Here is a 21,019-nt window from a genome sequence, read left to right on the forward strand (position 1 = left end):
TCATGCAGCACCGTGCAAGCACCTCGTACAGTGCTGTGAAAAAGGTCGCGTCTGTTTTTATCCATATCCCGTACTAAATAGTTTTAGATCTTCAAACGAAATGCATCATAAAAACAAAGGCAACCCGTAAACACACGCTGCAGTTTTTACTTATTGATTTTTTTTTTTTTTTATTATTATTATTATTGAAGCAAAAAATAAAAAGTTATCCAACACACCTATCACCAATGGGGAAAAACTAATTGCCTCTTTAACTTAAAATCTTTTTGTGCCACCTTTTACCAGCAATAACTGCAACACTTCCCATAACTGGAGATCAGTCTGTCACTTACTTCTAGGACTAGGACTTACTCCTAGGCCTTGCTGCGTAATCCAGTTGCGCTTGAGTTTTGTCTTACGGATTGAAGACCGGACATTCTCCTTTAGGATTTTCTGGTAGAGAGCAGAATTCATGATTCCCTCAATTACTGCACGTTTCCCAGGCCCTGAATCAGTAAAGCATCCCCACACCATCACACTTCCACCACCATGCTTGACCGTAGCCATGATGATCTTTTTGTGGAATTCAGTGTTTGGTTTACGGCAGATGTAACGGCACCGCCGTCTTGCAAACAGTTTCACTTTCGACTCATCAATCCACAGAACATTCTCCCAAAAGGTTTGAGGATCATCAAGGTGTGTGTTGGCAAAATTCAGACGAGTCTTAATGTTGTTCTGGGTTAGCAGTGGTTTTCACTTCGTCACACTTCCATGGACGCCATTTTTACCCAGTGTCTTTCTGATAGTGGAGTCATGAACAGTGACCTTTATTGATGCAAGAGAGGTCTGTAGTTCCTTTTGATGTTGTCCTTGGCTCTTTTCTGGCTTCCTGGATGAGTCGTCGCTGTGCTCTTGAAGGAATTGTGGAAGGTCGGCCACTTCTGCGAAGGTTCACTACTGTGCAGAGTTTCTCCATTTGGAGATAACGGCTCTCACTGTTGTTCTTTAGAGTCTCAGAGCCTTTGAAATAGCTTTGTAACCCTTCCCAGACTGATGCATTTCAATCACCGTCTTCCTCATCATTTCTGGAATTTCTTTCAACTTTGCCATAGTGTGTTACTCTGTAAGACCTTTTAACCAGCTTCATGCTGTTGATAAAGATCTATTTAAGTGTTGATGTGATTGAACAGGGTTTGCAGTGATCAGACCTGGTTGTGTCTAATCCAGCTGAATGCCATTATGAATGCAGTTTTATAAATTTGGGGAATTAGTAACTACGGGGGCAAATACATTTTCACACAGATCCAGTTGGTACTGGATAACGTTTTTGCCTCAATAAATAACGTCATCGTTTCAAAACAGTATTTTCTGTTTACTCGGGTTGCCCGTTCTTAGATTTTGTTTTGCAGAGTTGCAGAAGTGTGTGAACCTGTCATGAGCACCAGGGTGTGTGTGTGTGTGTGTGAGTGAGATGAGCCAAACAGAGGATTAACATGGCATCACTTACTGTGTGCTTAATTCTGAATTTCCACGAATAGTGTGTGACTCTTCGAGAGTAGAGTAGCTCAAGGTAGGTTTCCGATACTACAGTGTAGTACACAATTAGTGCTGAATACTTCAGACGGTGTATTTAAGTAGGCCAACAGTAATCTGACGCTGTGTTTTGCCTATAGGCAAATCAAATCGCCGTGCTCACATGACACGGATGGGCAAGAATTTCAGCCTAATATTTAAACAGTGTGTACTAACACCTTGTACTAAAATACACGCAGTGGGGTTTATTGTCCACATCCTGTTGAAGTGTAAAGCAGAGGCACAGATGTGGATCCTTATCAGCTCATTACAGTCTTTCAGTTGAGTCGTAAGTTCATTTGTGTGCAAGAAGCATGCAACACTGACCTGTATGCAGGCTTAGAAAGGCGGGCTGTTCAAATGCACTACAAGATCACTGCACGGTTTTTGATTCTGTCAGTACACGTTTAAACAGTGAAAACAACTGTATACGGCGCGGAGGAGAAACTTTGAACGGGTCATCTTAAACACCGGACGTCTCCTTGAGCTGTTTAAAGCCGTTCTGTGTCGTTTAATCCGACAAATAGTCCACGATTCTCTCTGAATGAGTAGCAATATCTCGAATTTAGGGCTTAATTTAGAAGTAGCTTAGACTAACGCGATCTACCGATATATATATACATGTTTTATATACAATCGAACCCCAGGGCTAGAATTACACTTGAATAATACACACACTGAAATTTCTGACCGGCTGTGTGTGTCGTAAATCAGCTGCAGATAATATGAGACGAGGACACAAGCCGGTATTGTAAATGTCACTAAGCAAGCCGACGAGGGAGATCAGACCCAGCGCTGTTTCTTCCTGGCTGTGTATGAATTCAGGAGCTGCTTTACTGCAGATAAATGCACAAGCGTACAGCCGTGTGACATAGTGTGTACTGAAAAGAGACTTCCACAGGCGGGGGATTAGCTGTAATAATTCAGCTTGAAATTCTCGGAAATGGAAGTTCCCAGTGGCCCGGCTCTCTCTCCTCTGTTAGCGTCCTCGGCTACACTTAGTCTGTCTCCTACGTGTCCTTGACGCTAGCACTGAAAGCACTTTTACTCTAAAGTAAAAACAGGTTCAGGTGGTGTGACTTGAATTGTCCCGGTAGTGCAGCTTATACAGAGGTATGATTTTAATGATGTGCTTTATGAGGCATTGTAACATTTAACATATTGAGTATTGCTTTGTGCATAAACACATGCATGTAAGTTGTACCCTTTGCCTGGGGGTCGGTTACTGTATTGCTCTGTTGTCATGTGTGGAATATTTCTGTGTGTGTGTGTGTGTGCTGTACAGTACAGGGGAGGTGTTAGTGAAGTTAATTACAGTGGGTGCTTGTCAGACCGGAACAAAAGGTCTGCATAGACAGCACAACCCATGCAGAAAGACAACTGGCTGAATGCATCCGACCTAGATCAGACTAGTCTGGCCCAGTTCATCCTCTGACACAACATATGCATTAAATAACGCCAACTCGGATCCGTTCTGTCGGTGCGAAGTTCTTGAATAAAAGACTCCAATAAATAGCGTGAATATCATTGGGTCATTGACGTATAAGGATATCGAAAGGGTGTCAAATATATGTGAATTTGGCACTTCTTTTTCATTAACGTCTATTGACTTAAGAATGATCATGTGGTGCAACCATGATGTACCTTCCACGTCATACATTTTCCTTAATATGCTTCAAATCGGGCAAAGTATTACAAGCCAAGTAAGATCTATAGAAAATATGCATGCACTATTTATGAATAAATGTCATGAATTTATATATATATATGTCCTCTAACTGCACTTTCTAATCACACACATTGTGCTGCCTTCCTTATCACACACACTACACCTTTTTTTTTTTTTTTTTTTAACCCCATAAACCGTTTTTTTTTTTAATGTAAAGATTAGCAGCCACTTGAGCATTTATTTCAGCCACAGAATGTGGATGATTTATTTTTAATTTTAATACAGTTATTGCCGTTATCAGTTATGCCACATGATGGATAGTCACACCAAATGACTAGTTTAATATCTTTTTTTTTTTTTTTAAGTGCATGGATGGAAGTGTAAGGTGAAGTGTCGTGTCATACACCGCATGCATATTAATCTTTATAATTAGCGTGACCTTCAATAACCCTTTTTTTTGTTGTTCGTTTGTTCAGACATCATCCAGCGACAAGTTGGCCTATTTTCACTGTAGCTGGTCGCTCGCATTTCCAACATAACCCACAACCCTCATCCGCTGATAGTGGTTCAGAGGGACACAAACAGATCAGCTTCCAACGCTTCAAGTTTCACGCTCATACCGCCATCAACACCATCACACTCAGCATCTCGTAGATTACCAAGTAACCCAGCCAAGGCAACCGTAGCCCTGCGCCAACTGCGTCATACAGCTGCGTTGCATTCTGGAACGTTGAGTCCAAAGTTTGCTACCTCAGCTGGTTCTACTCTGGATTTCTCAAAACGACACTGAATGTCACTGAAAAATGGCGAGTGAGAGAAGAACATCAGAAACATTTTAAATATGAATATTCTATGTCTACAGTGAGTAGTAACGAGGACATGGTGGCATGATGTTGGGGAAATAACGAACAACGGTTTTAGCAGGCATTCGATCGTCCGACTTATAGGGAGAGTCTCTCGTTTCTTTTTTTTTTTCTTTTTTTTTGATTTGTCAGCAATAACATGACCAATTCTAAACGATATCTAAAGAAAATAAATAAACCCAGAGATAAGATACAGCATAGCCTTTTTCAGCTTTCGCTCGTACCTTGTTTGTCTGATTGGTCGTAGATTACGGTAGTCTAATACTGGCAAACAAACCCACCCCACTACACACACACACACACACACACTTTCACTCTGGAGGCAAAGTGTAGAATTGCCCATAGTGGTTGATATTGTGTTGCCTTCACTACTGTAGCTCGGTGCATGTGGTTGTAATGTGAGCTCCGTTCACCCCTCCTTCTTCTTCTTTCTGAAAACCCCTGAAGACATATAGATATACAGTGATGAAAGGACACAATTAACTGCGTGATCCCGAAGGAGCCAGGCATTCCATTAAGCCCGTGTGTTTACTGTGGAAGGGAAGCTGCGAGATCGTATTTGAGTGAGAGGAGGAAGTGTGCTAAGCTGCTGACTGGACGCCACTCACATTTTCCTCCGGCTCTCCGGCGAGATCTCCTGAGCCAGCTCTTTTACACAGCACCTGACCATCACCACCAACCAAATGCCTTGCTAAACATGTCGAACGATGGCCTTTCATCATGTGCATACAGCTCGTCTCTGCAGCTACATCATATGCACAGTGACTAAGGACATGTATTTGATCATTTTTCAGAAATGCCAGTTGTTGGTGGTATGTAAAATGTGTTGTTTTTTTTTTTAGAATGCTTTCATGAGTTCGTCAGTCAATGGTACTTTTGTAAATTTAGTATTATGTAAGGAATAAAGACTAAAAAAAACAACAAAAACAGGATGTGTTGGTACAGAAAAATAATCAACAACCAGGTGCAGCCTGATGAAATTAGGAAATTCACCAGCGCTGTGCTAAAACCATCCTGAACCCTAGAGCACATGTTACGTTGTACGCCCTGAGGAAGGATCTGTTCCGAGAACAGTGTGAGCCTTGTCGCCTGGACCTGGTGTGATGTCCAGGGCCTGAAGTGCTAGTCTTTTTGCATGGGCTGTGGATAACACAGTGGATGGCACCTCACTGGGATCTCATAGTCTCACCACAGTGTTTCTGTAAGAAGCTAGGCACCTCCTTCTGCTACGCCTAAGAACTCTCTAAGAACCCATGAATGACGCTGATCTGAAATGGCATCATCGACGGTATCTCGCTGTGCATGCATTGGTGACCCGGGCTGACGTGGAGTAACTGTGGTTATTTCTCCCAAATGAATTAATCAACCAGCAACGTTGACCTTGTAATGTTCTACGAAGGTCGATCTGCAGAACATTCCCTACTGCGTCCAGTATGCACCTTTTTTATAGTACTGTTTGAATCACGCAGCAGCTATTCTTTCATCAGATTGGTTCTCCTTCTGTCTCAATACAGACACAGGATTCTCCCCGGTCTAAGCAGAGACGGGCCCGCTGGGTGAAAGAGGTCACCACCGCGGCCCACAAACGGGCAGCATGCTCAGCCTTTACCGTGACATTCGATTCCTCAAGGAGTGTTCCGTCTACGTGGGCTTTGCTGAGAGACATGCCGCCCCAGGAGATCTGTGTCACTATGTACCGTTCAAAATTCTATAAGTCCAACATCACCCTTCCTAGTGTCTGAGTGTGGCAATCGTCTCCAGACATTTCCCCCGAATGTACTGGGTAACCACCAGGTTTCCCTGTCATTCAGAACCGCATGACGTAACATGACGTATGCTATTTATAGTTCACTTCCAATTCAAAAGAGGACCTTTCGTGGCTTTGGTCTTGGAGTCTTTGTTCACTATGAACTATCTTCCTGGTCCCTCAGTTCTATAGTCGAGGAAAAAGTCCTAAAATGCTGCACATGAGAACGCTTAACGTGGCTTAATGTCCCAAAACAAGGACCAAATGACACCATATGGACATTACTTTTATATTTAGTTTATGAGGTCATTCTTTTGATAGTTATCACTAAAGTATGAGAGAAATTTGGTGTTTCTAGGATGTGGTTTCATCATATAATTTGACCATTTTATGATATAATCTAGCATTTATGTCAGAGATGTGGTGTCACATGGTCTTTCATGCCCCTACCCCCCCCCCCCCCCCCCCCATTAAGCCTTTTTTATGTCCCAGTGATTTTAATAAATTTGAGACTCGTTATACGAGTTTAAAATCATGCATCCATGTTAAACTAATAAGACTTATTTCACTGGGTCGTACTCTTGCTAGCACACGGATCATTCTGACAACGTTCGAAATTGTCCATTAAAGCCGTTAATTAGCGAAACCACCGTTAATCTACAAAACAATATAACTAGAAAAGACGAATACTGTTTTAAATAACTTGAGTAGTGAAAGTCAATGCTAAACATGCATGGTCGTGCTCGTCGTGTCACGACCAACATGGGAATCATTTTTATTAAAATAGACTTTGATGACCAGCTTGAGCCATAACAGAATTTGCAGAATACAGGTTTGCTAATATGAGCATGTTGTTTATCAAGCTGAACAATGTCCTGGTTAAATAACTCTGATAATACTATATTACCATTATCCACCCTGATGGAAAGCAACCTGATGCTAATTGGTTACAATCTATCAAGAAATGCATTTTGGAATCGGAATGATAATAGCTGAAATGTTATCCTCTTATTATTATGGATTACCACTAAAATACTGTATATATGGAATGCTATTTGGCTAAACAGACAAGCGTTTATACTAGAGAGAAATCGAAGGTGAAGAAGACTCTTGACGCGTACCACTTCCACCAAGTTCAAGATGTAACGTTTTACGGTAAAGGTACTGGGTACTGCTTCGCCAGATGCCATACACTCATCTGTTAGCTGAACAACGTTAGCTAGGTAAACTCCATTATCTGCAAGAGCGTTACCTAGCGATCTAGTGTTAGCTAGCTGGTTTGTTGATTTGTAGATTTTAGATGAGCTGCGTAGTTTTGTTAAAGCTATATACATGTCACTTTGCACAACCTTCAGATTGCTTTTCGGACACTTTTCCGACTCCGACACCCGGCAGCCCGACCTGACATTTTAGAAAACAGGTTCTGGCTTGCTCTTAAAAATTACCGTAGTCTCCCGCTTTGTTTTTGCGAGCAGGAGGTGCAGCTGACGGCAGCGTGACATGCATCATTCAGTAGGTCTACAGGCTTGTCATGTGCTACTCATGTGGTATACGTAGCTGCATTCTGTATGCACCCTGATTATATTTCCTAGTTATGCGTGGGGATGTGATTTGTGAGTTTTCTTCCGAATACCCACAGCTCCAGCACAAAAGGCCTCATCGGCATCCTTCCCTGTTCTCTCCCACTCCCTCAGCGCACCCTCTTTATCATTCTGTTTATCATTCTCAGGTTGGTCGGCTTAAAGGTTAGCCCTTCGTTTCTCTTCCACCGTCGTCTCTGCATCCATCCGTGCTTTCTGTGCACCAACACTTTTCAACCATTACACTAAGTGCATGATGTGTAATCTAATTAGAGGCCATTTTAAAGCAGAGGTCATAAGGATTAGTATAGATTTTAAAATGTCATCAGAAAGTGTCACTCGGATTCGTGAGCAAGCAGCGATCATCTCCAGGGATTAAGTTAATAGTGGTGACTAAGTGTCTAATGCTGTCGTGGGTGAATTAGTGTTTGCATGCATGTGTTTTGATATCATGTGGGAAATTAATTGAAAAAGATGAATAAACAGTACTGGCTCTGACTTGAATCAGGCGAGTGGTCACTGTTTCAGAAGACGGAGTGCCTGGACGAGACACGAGTAAGCAAAGGACAAGTGTCTGACTGACACACACACACGCACGTATATACGTGTGTATAGACACATGTACACAAACGTGGCGAGGAGTGTTCCTGGGAAACCACATGCAGACACTGACACCACATGGCACAAGGACAACCTTAACCTCAACACACACTCTTACTAATGCTGGGAGATCTAGGAAACATTGACTGACCTACCGGGAAACCTGGAGGCAATCGATGTCTCAGGATGCACCATTAAATAAAACACACGAAGGGTAGTGGAAACTTCTGTACGACTCACAAACACCGCCATGAAACACTGCAACACTTCCACACACGGACGTAAACCGAGATACTATAAACGGTGGTTTGTGTATGCTGGTGTTTCCGCAGAGGGTTTTGGAAGGCAGGAAAGGGATGCATCAGGAGTGTACAATTATATTTTAGTGGGGTTCGGTGGAGTCGGGTAATATAAGCGGAATAAGGGGCCGCGAAATATTTCATCTCCGGGACCAACGAGATGTTTTCAGGAGCACGGGTTCTCAAACCGTTTGCAGCCGTGTTCAACTTTAGGCTCGTCAGTCAAACGTGTATAATGATACGCTGCCTATTTATTGGAGATTTTTATTCCTGAACCGTCCACCTACAGAACACATTACGTCCAAGTCCTAATTAAACCCCTTCAATTCAAAGGACCAGTCAAGTCATGTAATAATTAAGAGAACTTTTATAATTGTACGCACTATAGTATCGTTGGTGATTTACAGTTTTTCCTGTACATCACCAGCGACAGGCGTTTGCAGTCTACGTTAATCCGGATCAATTTGAGAACGCATCTTTTTCTCCACAGCTTGGCCTTCCGTCCACACCGAGACGGCGTTACTGTCCGGCAAAAACGGAGCTTTCCGAAAATGCCGTTTTCGCGTTGTAGTGCGGACTAAGAAGACGGGGCTGTTCGAAAACAATGATGTACTTTTAGTCACGTGATGCAGTCATGTGACCCACGCGACTCAAAACAAACAAGATGACGGATGGTGCTGTACCGCAGTTGTTGTTCCCGCTATGCAGTTGGTTAGCTTTGTTAGATTAACGTCACTTTGTACAACCGTCAGGTCGCATTTTAAAATCGACGCCTGACGGAAATGCCCAGAGCTTCTTGTGTCTTTACGCAGGCGCAGTATAGGGATGCAAGTGTTTTTTTGTTTTTTTTTTCAAATGTTTCAGTAATTTTTGGAAAATGTTTGAAACCGTAAGACGGAGGGCTTTTTAAAAACGAAAATGCAGTTGTCAGATCTGTCCGGATTAACGTGAACGCAGCCTGAGAGAGAATGCTGATTAGGTTTCACAATCCTATTACACAGTGCAAGGGCTAAAAATGAAGTCATTTTATTCCCTCCTAGACCACAAGCAGAAACCAAACTAGTTTATGCATCCCGTCACTAAACCAGTTTGTTTATCTTTTTTTCTTTTTGTTGCACCGTACAGGGTAGTGGCGTGTTTCTCCTGCTTATTCTTCTCTGGTCAATAGTGTTGTTTTAGGGGGTTTTGCCATGGTTATTCGTTTCCTGACCTCTTCGTCCCTTTGGCCTTCAGAGGTCAGGCTCAACCAGTACCAGGCTCAAGTTATCGCAACACATCATGTGTTCCTTGTGTAATATACAGAGGTGCGGATAGAAGGCTATTCACATGAAATTTTCACCAGACATCAGTATTAACTAGAGAAATCCAGGAATATAAAGAATTCACAACATTTAAAGGGTAATAAAGTCCGATACCGATTTCCCCCACTGTAGCTAAATTTGCCAAATGTCCTCGAAACACCAACAGATGGTATGCTTGGTATGCTCCCGCTTTATAGTTGACTCATGTATATGTGATGGGTTTGTGCTCAGTGTTAATGCTGACACCGTTGTCTGGCACTTTCTGTACGTTTTGAGTATTTATTCTCTATTAGATGCGGGAGCTCTGCAGTCTCTAGGGAAGGAAGAGCAAGTTAAAGGGTTGGATCGGGAAAAAAAACGCAATTGATCTCCCTAATTATGTATTCCAAAAATCATTTTTCCATAGCATTTATCCCATCAATACGTTAACATTTCCATTTCAGGCAAATCGATGGACCGTTCTTGATGCTTGGATTTGTTTGAGTGTCTTCCCGATATATTGGCTGGTCAGTAAAACACGATGTTACGATTTTGCAGACGCTTCGTCCTTGGTGGAAATCACGTGATGAAGCAACGTCTCTGCACAGGCTAGTACGGGCTCTCATTTCCAAACGTCGGAAGTATGCAACTTCAGAAAACGTATGGACATTTTGCCGTCGGCGTAATTTTACCTAAAGACGCCGTCGACTGTCTTTTTAGACATTCCGTCATTTCCTGTGCGAACAGCCGACAGGAGTTCTAGAAATTAAACCCCAAATGTGTTGTCGGTAGACGTTACCATGATTTCTTTAGTTAGGTGACCAATCAGTTTCTGACCTCAGACCTAATTTCAGTATGTTAACGCATCAACCTCGAAAAACATCACATTTCATGCTTTTTCGTGATCCGTTTCACGGCCATACTCTGTCCGGATGGGAACGACAGGATTCCTTTCTCTGCCGTTAATTAGAAAAACGCTAGCCTATCATTTAGACTCTAGTTTTCTCACGAACAAATTCCAGGCGTGACCTGGATGCCCGAGGACAGCTCTCTGCCATATTGTTGTGTAATTTTACAAGTAAACATTGGATTTGATGTGAACGCTCTGAAAATCACTGTCATGGGTGCATGCCAATGTTACGGTCGATTTCGCACGTTGATATATATTTAGCTCGGACAAGTGAGAAGGTTTCAGGGTATATCCTCCATTCTGGGGGACACCAGCATATTTTACCTGCTACAGCTGGGTGTTGCCTCGCCACATGACTTCACACTACTGTACTCCATCTGCTGGCTAGTTGCGGTATTGAATATGGAGAAGAAATAAATCACTTCAGTGCAAACTGCAATGCCAATGATAAGCATGCACACTTCCAAGCCCTCTAAAATCACCCCCACCCACCCACTCCTGGCGACCAGCATAAGCGAGCATATTTTGGAGGGTTACATTCTTGCAGCACAAATGATTGGGTACAAAGCGTTCAACATTCCTCATGATTAGCACGTTTTTAAAAGGGCAATTCAAAATCACATGCTAGTCCTTGGCTTTGTTCTATGCCTTTTTCCATAATTACCCCAATTAGTTTAGCCATTTGTTTGTACTCTGCTGCAATTATTTCAATTATTCTGAGATTTAAAAAAAAATAACAAAATAAACTGATCTCATGACTGCATCATATTTTGATCTATTGTCTTTTATTTAATTAATATATCATCATTATAGTGTCTCGTACGGCATGACTCGGCCTGGCCCAATCTGAGCGTTATGTGTGTGTGTGTGTGTACGTGTGTGTGGCGTGTTCAGGATGGCAAGCTGACCAAGGCAGAGCAGCAGCGTTTCAAAGAGGAAGCCGAGATGCTAAAGGGCCTGCAGCACCCCAACATCGTGCGCTTCTACGACTTCTGGGAGTCGACTGTCCGGGGGAAGAAGTGCATCGTCCTCGTCACAGAGCTCATGACCTCGGGGACACTCAAAACGTCAGTACCCAAACGTTGGAACAAATCCGAGGCCCAGGATATTTATACTCCTAAGGCAATAGTGACAGAGTCAAGGACCGTGTCTTCGCCGAGTTTAGTTTCTATGGCGACATGCTTTAAGCCGTTCTATTACTGACCTGTTTTTAGTCGCATGATGCTAACTAACACTTGCCAGTTCATATTCATTATTAACACCAAGAATTGTTATTTAACGGAAATTGGATACAGTTGTGTTTGTTTTTTTTTCTCCGACTGAGGTATCGTTATTTTTTATTTTTTTTAACTTAATATTTAAGTTTAGTTTTACACGAATTGAAAAAGCAAATGGTTTTTAAACAGGACGCTGGACATTGTAACGTGTTATGAGTGCTTGCTCTGTTGGCTGTGTGCTTTTCAGATACCTTAAGCGCTTTAAGGTTATGAAGCCGAAGGTGTTGCGCAGCTGGTGCAGGCAAATCCTGAAGGGTCTGCATTTCCTTCACACGCGTACGCCGCCCATTGTGCACCGTGACTTAAAGTGCGACAACATCTTTATCACAGGCCCCACAGGCTCGGTGAAGATCGGAGACCTCGGCCTGGCCACGCTAATGAGGACGTCCTTCGCCAAGAGTGTGATCGGTGTGTTTACGGGCCCATATGTGTCATAGGTTTGCCGTCATCATTGCTGTCGTAGCAACTGTACAATTATAATCACTGTAGCTGCAACATTCTTAATCGTCGATGATTATGTGGTGGTTTTGCTGGCGATTTATGTTTTGCTCCAATGTCTTCCCTGTTTAGATCCAGAGTCCTCTCTTGTTGCTCATTGTTCAGCATTTATTTCAGCTCAACATTATTGATTGCAGTGTGCATGCACAGACCGCTGTATTGATTTTGGAGCTAATTGTTAGTGGTAGTCCAAATGTTCACGACAGAACACATATAATAAGTAATTGGGTGTAGATTGTCCACTTTCTAAAGTCATGCAAAAAATGTAACGTTACACACTGAGACAAAGTGAGCAGCATGTAATGATGTGATGTAAACAGATGGCTAATTAGATAATAACAAAGAAAACTATCTCAACTGATAGGACCAACAGTCCTTCTTTCCAGTCAGTATTAATCTGCCCCAGAAGCTGCTACTATTAATAAGATGATCCCAGTGAAAATACATTGACGGAGGCTTTAGGAAATTTGTTAATTAATCAAAGCAGAATGAACACATCATTAAATATGGATGAAAGAACTAATTAGTACTTTTCCAGTGGACACTTTCTTCAATCCTCCAAAAGCAGGTCTCTTATTAAAGCGTGAAGCTGTTACTAAACTAACACCACGAGAATGTTCGTATCGTTGTTATTCTAACTGTGGTGTCGTTGCACAGGTACCCCAGAGTTCATGGCTCCAGAGATGTACGAGGAACACTATGACGAATCCGTGGATGTCTACGCCTTTGGCATGTGCATGCTCGAGATGGCTACGTCCGAGTACCCTTATTCTGAGTGTCAGAATGCTGCCCAGATCTACCGCAAGGTCACCAGTGTAAGGCTCGGAGAAAGCGTTTGATTTGTGTTGTTGCTTTTACAGACGAATGGAAGGTTTTGATTCGGTTTGAAATGCGTCTCTATCCGTCGTGCCATCCCCAAGTCATCGACTTGACTACAAAGCGGGATCAGTGAACGATTGACTACATGTCTCTGTTTGCAGGGGATCAAGCCCGCCAGTTTTGATAAGGTGAACGATCCAGAAATTAAGGAGATCATTGAGGGCTGCATTCGGCAGAACCGAGGAGAACGGTAAGCGTGTGACCTTTTTTGTTCCTTTTATTATAGCATACCGAAATGTAATGCATTTTCAATATTGCCGTTTTCCACTTAGGCTTTCCATTAAGGACCTGCTGAACCATACCTTCTTTGGCGAGGACACAGGCGTGCGAGTGGAGTTGGCGGAAGAGGACGTGGGCAATCAGGACTGTCTGGCACTACGTATTTGGGTGGAGGAGCCTAAAAAACTGAAGGGCAAGCACAAGGACAATGAGGCCATTGAGTTCAGCTACAACCTGGAGAATGACAGCGCAGAGGAAGTGGCGTTGGAGATGGTGAGGGAGCCATGGAATAATCAGGATTGTTTTTATTGGCTAATAAGTTTCACTTATGAGGAGGTAGACTTGGCAGTTGCTGACATCAGCACAGACATTATAAAACACAAAACAAATGAGGGTTTAACTTAATTTGATGTTTTGTGATTAGTCTCCCCGAAGACGATGTTATCCCTTATAATGTTATGATGATCCTGAATCAGCAATTTAAGAGCAGCAGCAACTTTTGGAAAGGCTTAACATTTATTCTCTTGCCCTTTCTCTGTCTTTTTCAGTTTTGAATTTGTTTAGAAATACTTTTTTTTCTAAAACATCAGCCCTTATTTATCAAAGCTGCCGAGAAACAAGTGTAGATTCGAGTGTTCAGAATGACGTACCTACAACGGCCCGGTTTCCCCCCCATATACAGCTCATTTACAATGAACACTCTCTCTAATTTATGCGTAGTGAGCCGTTAAAAGGAAAGTATTTCACAAACGTCAGTCATTCAAGATCTGAGGAAAGAACTAAGTACGGAGGTGAGAAACAAAGTTTTAGTTAGGCTGCGGAGTTTTTATTTGAGCTTTCTAATGCCAAAATCGGGTAGATATTTTAACAAAAAGCTTTATTCCTAAGAATAGAAAAATCGACCTGGAATGTATTTCTATTACTATTTTTATTTATTTATTCTTCTCGTTTTCTTTCCTTTCCGCGCGTCCTAGGTCAAGTCTGGGTTTTTCCACGAGAGTGACGCGAAGGTTGTGGGAAAGTCTATTCGAGACAGGATAACTCAGATTAAGAAGTTCCGCGCAACACGACAACAGCGAGCCCTAGACGGGAGGCGAGACTCTAGCTTGGCTTCTGCTACCCCCTTCACCAGTTTTACTTCTTTCCCCTCTTCCCTGGGTCCTGGGGCTCCTGCTATTCCTACTGCTGCCTCTGTTGGGGTTACTGGGGGGCACAGGGAGGGAGAGGACCTGCAAGAGGTGGAGCAACACACTCGACAACAGATCCCCATCAGCAGTGCACAAGGCCACATCGGTAACATGTTCACTAGAGGTTTTATCTCTGACTTGTCTTATGAGACCTTGACTGTGCACATTTTTATGTGCATAATAATAAATAAAACATCATAATCGGCGTATATGACATAAAGTCGCTTAATTTAAGACAGTCTATCTTTAATGTGTCTATGCCTTTTGTCTTTTCACAATGGTCACCGAGTGTTTGTTTTCGTTGGATTTTTCAGAAACAGAGAACCTCTCTGCAATCAGTGGAGAATCATTTGCAGGTGCACAAAGCCTTCCCTATTCATCAGCAGGAGACTCTGGAATCTCTTTTGCCAACACTCAGACCAGCTTTCCCACTGGGACATCTGTACGTAAACCTCTTCAATAACTGCACGCTCAACCATCTCACAGTGGTGTGTGTGTGTGTGTGTGTGTGTGTGTGTGTGTGTGTGTGTGTGTGTGTGTGTGCGCGAGTGCTTTCTTACTTGATAAATTTTAAGAAACTACCACTCTCTCGGAATCAGTCAATTTTAAAGTGCACGATTGGCATCAAACACAAAAAAAAAGTTGTTTTTTAAGATCGAGAAGTAGTATTTGTTTTATCTATCAGGTAATAGAGCATGCAGCAGTTGCATCCTACTGTTTAGAGCAGAGGAGAACCAAATATGTCCAATGGCCTGAGCAGTGGAGCATCTGTGATGTCCACTAACCAAAGTGTTTGTGGGGCTCCTAGCAGTCCTGTTGCACAGGCTTTCTTTCAGCCAGTCATAACACAAGTCACATCTGGTATGATGCAGCAGTATTCTCAGGTGACTGACTCCCTTGTGTCCAGCTTCTCTTCTCACGCTTTAGTTTATTTCATTTGGATACAGCAACGTGCATTAGTTTATCTGTATTTGTATCCACTGTGTTTTGAGTGGTGCATTCAATGCTAGTAAAACACAGATGTTTACCATTGAATTTCCATATTGGTCTTTTGCATTTTGCAAAGAATTTGTTTCTTGCTTCTGTGCTGATGTTTATAGCACCAGTCTGGTCTGTTTTGCATGAGATTGTCATCTTGATAAAGCTGAATTCATTAAGCATTGCCAAGCTCCAGTTGTATAGATTGCTGTAAGTCACTGTATGTTTTGGGACTGTAAATCATGTGTGGCTAGTAGCCCTGTTTTTATTTAGCCCTAAATACATTTGTTAACGTTTGTTAAAAGGCAAGCTATTATTTGCATTTCCATTTGTTGATGCATACATAGTAGAGGTGTGACGATGCAAATCTGTGACGACTTTCATCGTTTAAATGTGCGATTCATTCTATTAATTATGCATATAATACAGTTTTACTGTTTGAACACCAGAGGTCTGCAATCTGCACAACCCATAGAATTAAAATATCTAAAGAGGTTGACCTAATAGCTTTGGATCATAACAACCACCATGCATTATCCTTTATAGGATAACAAACGCTGACTTAGAATAAAGAGAATATAGAAACCTTTTGGTAGCATGCACAGAACCTTAGGTTCTACATTGTCCTCTTACCCTTGGATGATTAATGATCCATACTAATCCTCATTCTTGCTTTCTTCCCCCTCATTTCTTTCCTTTCTACATGCTGTCTCCAATGATTGCTATATTCATACATGCCTGCAGTCACTGGCCCCATATCCCACAGACGTAACACAAACAGCACTCCCCCAGCCAGGAGAGGCAGTTTCTTCTCATGCTTCTCTTATACAGACACAGTCATACTTGACCCCCGTTTCACCCCAGGCCTCCATTAGTATTATTTCTGCAGAGTCCGTAGTACCATCTTTGAGCAATCTGATGCCACAAACTAAACAGAGCCAGCATAATGTTGCACCTCTGCCACAGACTGAAATTTTGCCTCAACAACCTGCAGTTCAGCCACAACAACAGGTAGTGTTAGATCTGCAGACTACATTGCTACAACAACCACCACCGTCACAACAACAACAGGCAGTTCCATTACAACAGATGGAGCAAATTCTAAAGCAGGGTATTTTAATGCAACAGCCTCCTACTTCAGCTGGTATACCACCCCCGCAGATAGAGAACCCACAGTTAGTTTTGCAGGAGCAGCAGCTGCATTCAAGTGTAGCACAGCAACAATATATACCACACCAACAGACTTTGGTGCACCCTCAGCAGGTAGACCCACAGCAACATATATATGCACAGCAACCTGTAGGAGTACCTAAAGCACAGCAATCTGTAATTCAACAGCAGGTCCAACAGACAGTATCTATCCAGCAACTATCAATGGAACAACAGCAGCAAGAACCACCATCGTTACTGCAGCAACACCATCAACAGTTATATGTGCCAAGTCAGGCAGAACCTCAAAAGTCAGCCATGATGCAATCAACTCCTCAGCAGTTACCACTTGCAGAGCAACAACAAGCAGTTCATGGTATGCAGCAATTGGAACAGCAGAAACAGCACAAAATTTATTCAGAGCAACAACAACAGATAGAGCAACAAGAAATACAAATTCAAATACAACAGCAAAATCCTGCAGTGACGCAGCAGATGGAGCAACAGAATCCACAGTTGCTGCAGCAAGTACAACAACAGCAGGCTATTTTACAACAGGCAGGTGAGCAGCAGCAGCGACAGGCACTATTGCAGCAGCCCTTGGAGCAACAAGAAGGTCTGTTGCTACAACAAATTCTTTTACACCAACAACAGTTTGACCGGCAGTCCTTATTACAGCAAACTCAACCACAGATAGAACAACAGAACATGCTAAGACCACAACAGACAGAGCAACAGCCACAACAGATCGAGCAAGAAGCTTTCTTGCAAAAGCATGCTATTTTACACCAACAGCAGCAACAAGTGCAACTCCTACAACAGCAACAGCAGTTAGAGCAAAAACAAGTTCTTTTGCAAAAGCAGCACCAAATGGATCATCAACAAGGTTTATTATGGCAGCAGCAGTCTTTACAACAGCAGCAGGCTGTACTGCAGCACATTTCACAGTCTCAGCTTGCACAATCACAAATACAGCAACAGTCAGAGCAACAAGCTTTTCAGCCACAGATTGACCAACAGCAGCAAATGTTAGTACAACAGCAGAGAGAACTACAAATGCAACATCAGGCTCTTGTACAACACCAACAACCAAATACGGAGTCACAGCAGGCACTACCCAAGCGACACCAGGAAAAGGAGCAGCTTCAACAGCAAGCTTTATTTTTACAAGAGCAACATTTGGACCAACAAGCTGTTACTCTTGAGTCTGTTCAACAGCAGCAGGATCAGCAGCAGTGTCAACAGCAAGCTGTATTTTTGCAACAGCAAAAACAGTTGAACCAACAAGTACCCCTTGGGCAACATCACAGTGGCCAACAGCAAACTGTTTCTTTTGAGTCTATTCAGAAGCAGCAGGGTCTGCTGAGTCAGCAACAGGATCAGCAACATCAACAGCAAGCTTTGTTCTTACAACAGTCAAACCAACAAGTAGCTCTTGGGCAAAATCACAGCGGACAACAGCAAGCTGTTAATCTTGAGATTGTTCAGCAGCAAGCCCTACTCAAGCAACAACAACTTTTACAGCAACAGTCAAACCAACATGTAGCCCCTGTGCAGCATTACAGTGGACAACAGCAGGCTGTTACGCTTGAGATTGTGCAACAGCAGAATCTACTCAAGCAACAGCAGGATCAACAGCATCTTCAACAGCAAGCTTTGTTTTTACAACAGAAACAACAGTTAGACCAACAAGTAGCCCCTGGGCAGCAGCACAGTAGGCAACAGCAAGCCGTAGGTCTTGAAACTGTTCCACAGCAGCAGGTTGTACTTCAGTATGAGCAGCAGCAAGCCTTGTTACTACAGCAGCCCCTTCAGTCGCACAAAAGTATTACTCAACACAAAGTAGAACAACACCAACAAGAATTTGTTCAGCAACAAACTTTTATCGCTGGGCAGCAAGATGGAAATTCTGCTGTGGAATCACAGGTAACGATTGTTGCTCAGTCAGCATCACAAATGGTTACCTCCCAAATTTCTAGTCAGTTACAAACACCTGTACACATGGACCAACATGCATCGTCTCTGTCAGCACCTCAAACTCAAGGGCCAATACAACAGAAACAAAGTGATATTACACAAATCCATGGTCAAATAGCTTTACAGACCCAAGGTCTCTCAGCAACACAATCACAAATTCCATCCCTAGCACAGCCTAGCTCCATCCAGTTGAAGAGTCCGCAAGCATTTCCAGCTCCAATGCAGAGGCAGGATTCAGCACAACCATTAGTACAGGCCCAGACATATGTCCCAAATGAGGCACAGGCTCAAATGATTATACAGGGACAGAATCTTCAAGCTCAAGTCATGCCACATCAAACCAGAACTCCTGTCCATTGTCAAGTTCCTGCAGTACCAGCGTCAACGCAATTATCAAGCCAAATTCAGTCTCAAGTTCAGGCCCCTTCTGCCTTGCACACAATGCAGTATTTTCAAGCCTCACAACTCAGTCAACACACCATTCAGCCAATGCAGGTTGACTTTACACAGGGTACACAACAGCAGTATCGACAAATGGTGATGTCTCCAGTAACAGTGGCAAGTACCACTGCTGTGTCCTCAGGTACTGTAGTTCCTGCTACAGTACCTACCACACAGCAATACTTGCAGCAGACAGGCCAGGCTCAAAATCAAATCCAAGCACAGACACAGCCTACTCTGCCGGGACAGCAACAGCCAGGTGGCATCACCATTCAGACTGCCATGCAGCCCATGCCCCTTGTGCAACCTCAAATTGCTCCACAGTATGAACAGCAAACACTGCAATTCCAACAGGTACAGCAGCAGCCAGTACAGCTGCAGGATCAGGCTCAGATTTTGTCATCTGTTCAGCAGCCTCCACCATCCCAGCAAACTGCTGTCGCACTAGATCTCAATCAGTGGTCATCTCCTCTCCCCTCTGCTTTGCACCCTGGGGTTCCATCACATGACTTACCAAGGCAACCCTGTCCGACACAAATTCAGACTGCTGCGCATTGCAGTCATGTTGTAGTAGGCCTACCACCTTCCCCACAACACCAGCCTCAATCAATCTTGCTTGCACATACTCACAGCCAGACACAAGCTCACTCACACACCGATATATACACTGAGACTGCAGGCACATCTGTGCAGCCACTATACCCCCAAGTTCCCCTGCAGCCCCTCCAGATACCCTCCAGTCCATCTCATACCTCCCTCATCACTACCAACTTATCAGGCTCCCAGCTTGCCCCCACTGCTTCAGAAGTCCCAGTACCAGCTGAGGCACAGCTAAGCCAGGCTGTGCTAACCGATATAGTTCTGACTTCCCTTCCTCCTATCAGTGCTTCACAGCTCCCTGGTTCTAATGGCACTGCCCTTCCCCCAAACTTGCTGGCAGACTGTGACCCTGCATTGCCGGGCATTGCACAGGTACAAATGCACACCCTTCTCAATATAACGTTTTTTTTTTTATATAGCTGTGCTTTAAGGCATCCTGTACCAGCAAAGATTTATAACAATCCCCATTAATTGACTTTATTAGACTATAATTTCTGTTTGGTACTATATGATTTGTTTTTATCTAAATACTTAACACTTACAAAATCAAATGTATACTTACAAAATCAAACTTCTGTTTCTCAAAGCTTTGTATATAGAGACATTTGTTTTGTTATTGTAATTGTATTTTTTTTTAATGTAATTTTATGTCAACAGTTTAGCTGATTTGTCTCTTTCTGTTGTTATTTTTTCTGCATATATGTTTGTTTGTCTCTTCAACTAAATGAATAGGGGAGCCCAAACCAATCTGCCAACCGACATTCGTTAGTAGGGTATGTTTCAGACACTTGCCTTCCTTCCTTTTAAACTTGTGGGTATGAAGTTTTGATTTGTTTTGTCTCTTTTTGCTCGTAGCTCTGCTCTAGTCAGTAGAGAGGAATCCCCGTTACCCTTGGTTAATGAAAAGCTGGAGAAAATAAAGACTCAGCGGAGATCTTCCTACCAACGGCCTGAGAGAACCGCTCACTTCCAGCTAAGCATGCTACAGGTAAACATATGTTATGTAAGGTTCTTGCAGCACCTATATTAAGCGATCACAACTGAACAGCTACAGCAGACAGGAAATATTTAAGTCAAAAGTAAAAATATTTATGCGTTTTTAGGTGTCAAACACTGGAGACAACATGGTGGAGTGCCAGCTCGAAACTCACAGTAACAAGATGGTCACGTTCAAGTTTGATATTGAGGAAGATGCACCTGAAGATATAGCCGATTACATGGTTAGAATTTCAGACTCATGAATTTAATTATTGAGCATTAAATTTTAAAAAAAAAAAAAAAAAAAAAAAAAAGATTAGTCTCCTTGCTTCTTAAA

The 21,019-nt window shown here is 42.8% G+C and overlaps 1 protein-coding gene across 3 annotated transcripts in view; it reads left to right on the forward strand.

Moving 5' to 3' along the window:
• The window catches only part of si:dkey-151g10.3 (serine/threonine-protein kinase WNK3), a 63,299-nt gene that overhangs the window by 17,007 nt on the left and 25,273 nt on the right, over nucleotides 1–21,019 (forward strand). For 2 of the 3 annotated variants that reach the window (XM_017488041.3, XM_017488042.3), the window contains exons 3-13: nucleotides 11,394–11,566; nucleotides 11,964–12,184; nucleotides 12,932–13,089; nucleotides 13,255–13,343; nucleotides 13,426–13,645; nucleotides 14,347–14,665; nucleotides 14,874–15,001; nucleotides 16,282–20,076; nucleotides 20,437–20,477; nucleotides 20,560–20,692; nucleotides 20,808–20,924. In XM_017488041.3, the coding sequence (XP_017343530.2) occupies nucleotides 11,394–11,566; nucleotides 11,964–12,184; nucleotides 12,932–13,089; nucleotides 13,255–13,343; nucleotides 13,426–13,645; nucleotides 14,347–14,665; nucleotides 14,874–15,001; nucleotides 16,282–20,076; nucleotides 20,437–20,477; nucleotides 20,560–20,692; nucleotides 20,808–20,924 (5,394 nt within the window). The remainder of the gene's footprint in view (nucleotides 1–11,393; nucleotides 11,567–11,963; nucleotides 12,185–12,931; nucleotides 13,090–13,254; nucleotides 13,344–13,425; nucleotides 13,646–14,346; nucleotides 14,666–14,873; nucleotides 15,002–16,281; nucleotides 20,077–20,436; nucleotides 20,478–20,559; nucleotides 20,693–20,807; nucleotides 20,925–21,019) is intronic. The other variant, XM_017488043.3, reaches the window with a different exon arrangement.

This window comes from Ictalurus punctatus, chromosome 15, assembly GCF_001660625.3.
Source record: "Ictalurus punctatus breed USDA103 chromosome 15, Coco_2.0, whole genome shotgun sequence".
Taxonomy (NCBI): domain Eukaryota; kingdom Metazoa; phylum Chordata; class Actinopteri; order Siluriformes; family Ictaluridae; genus Ictalurus; species Ictalurus punctatus.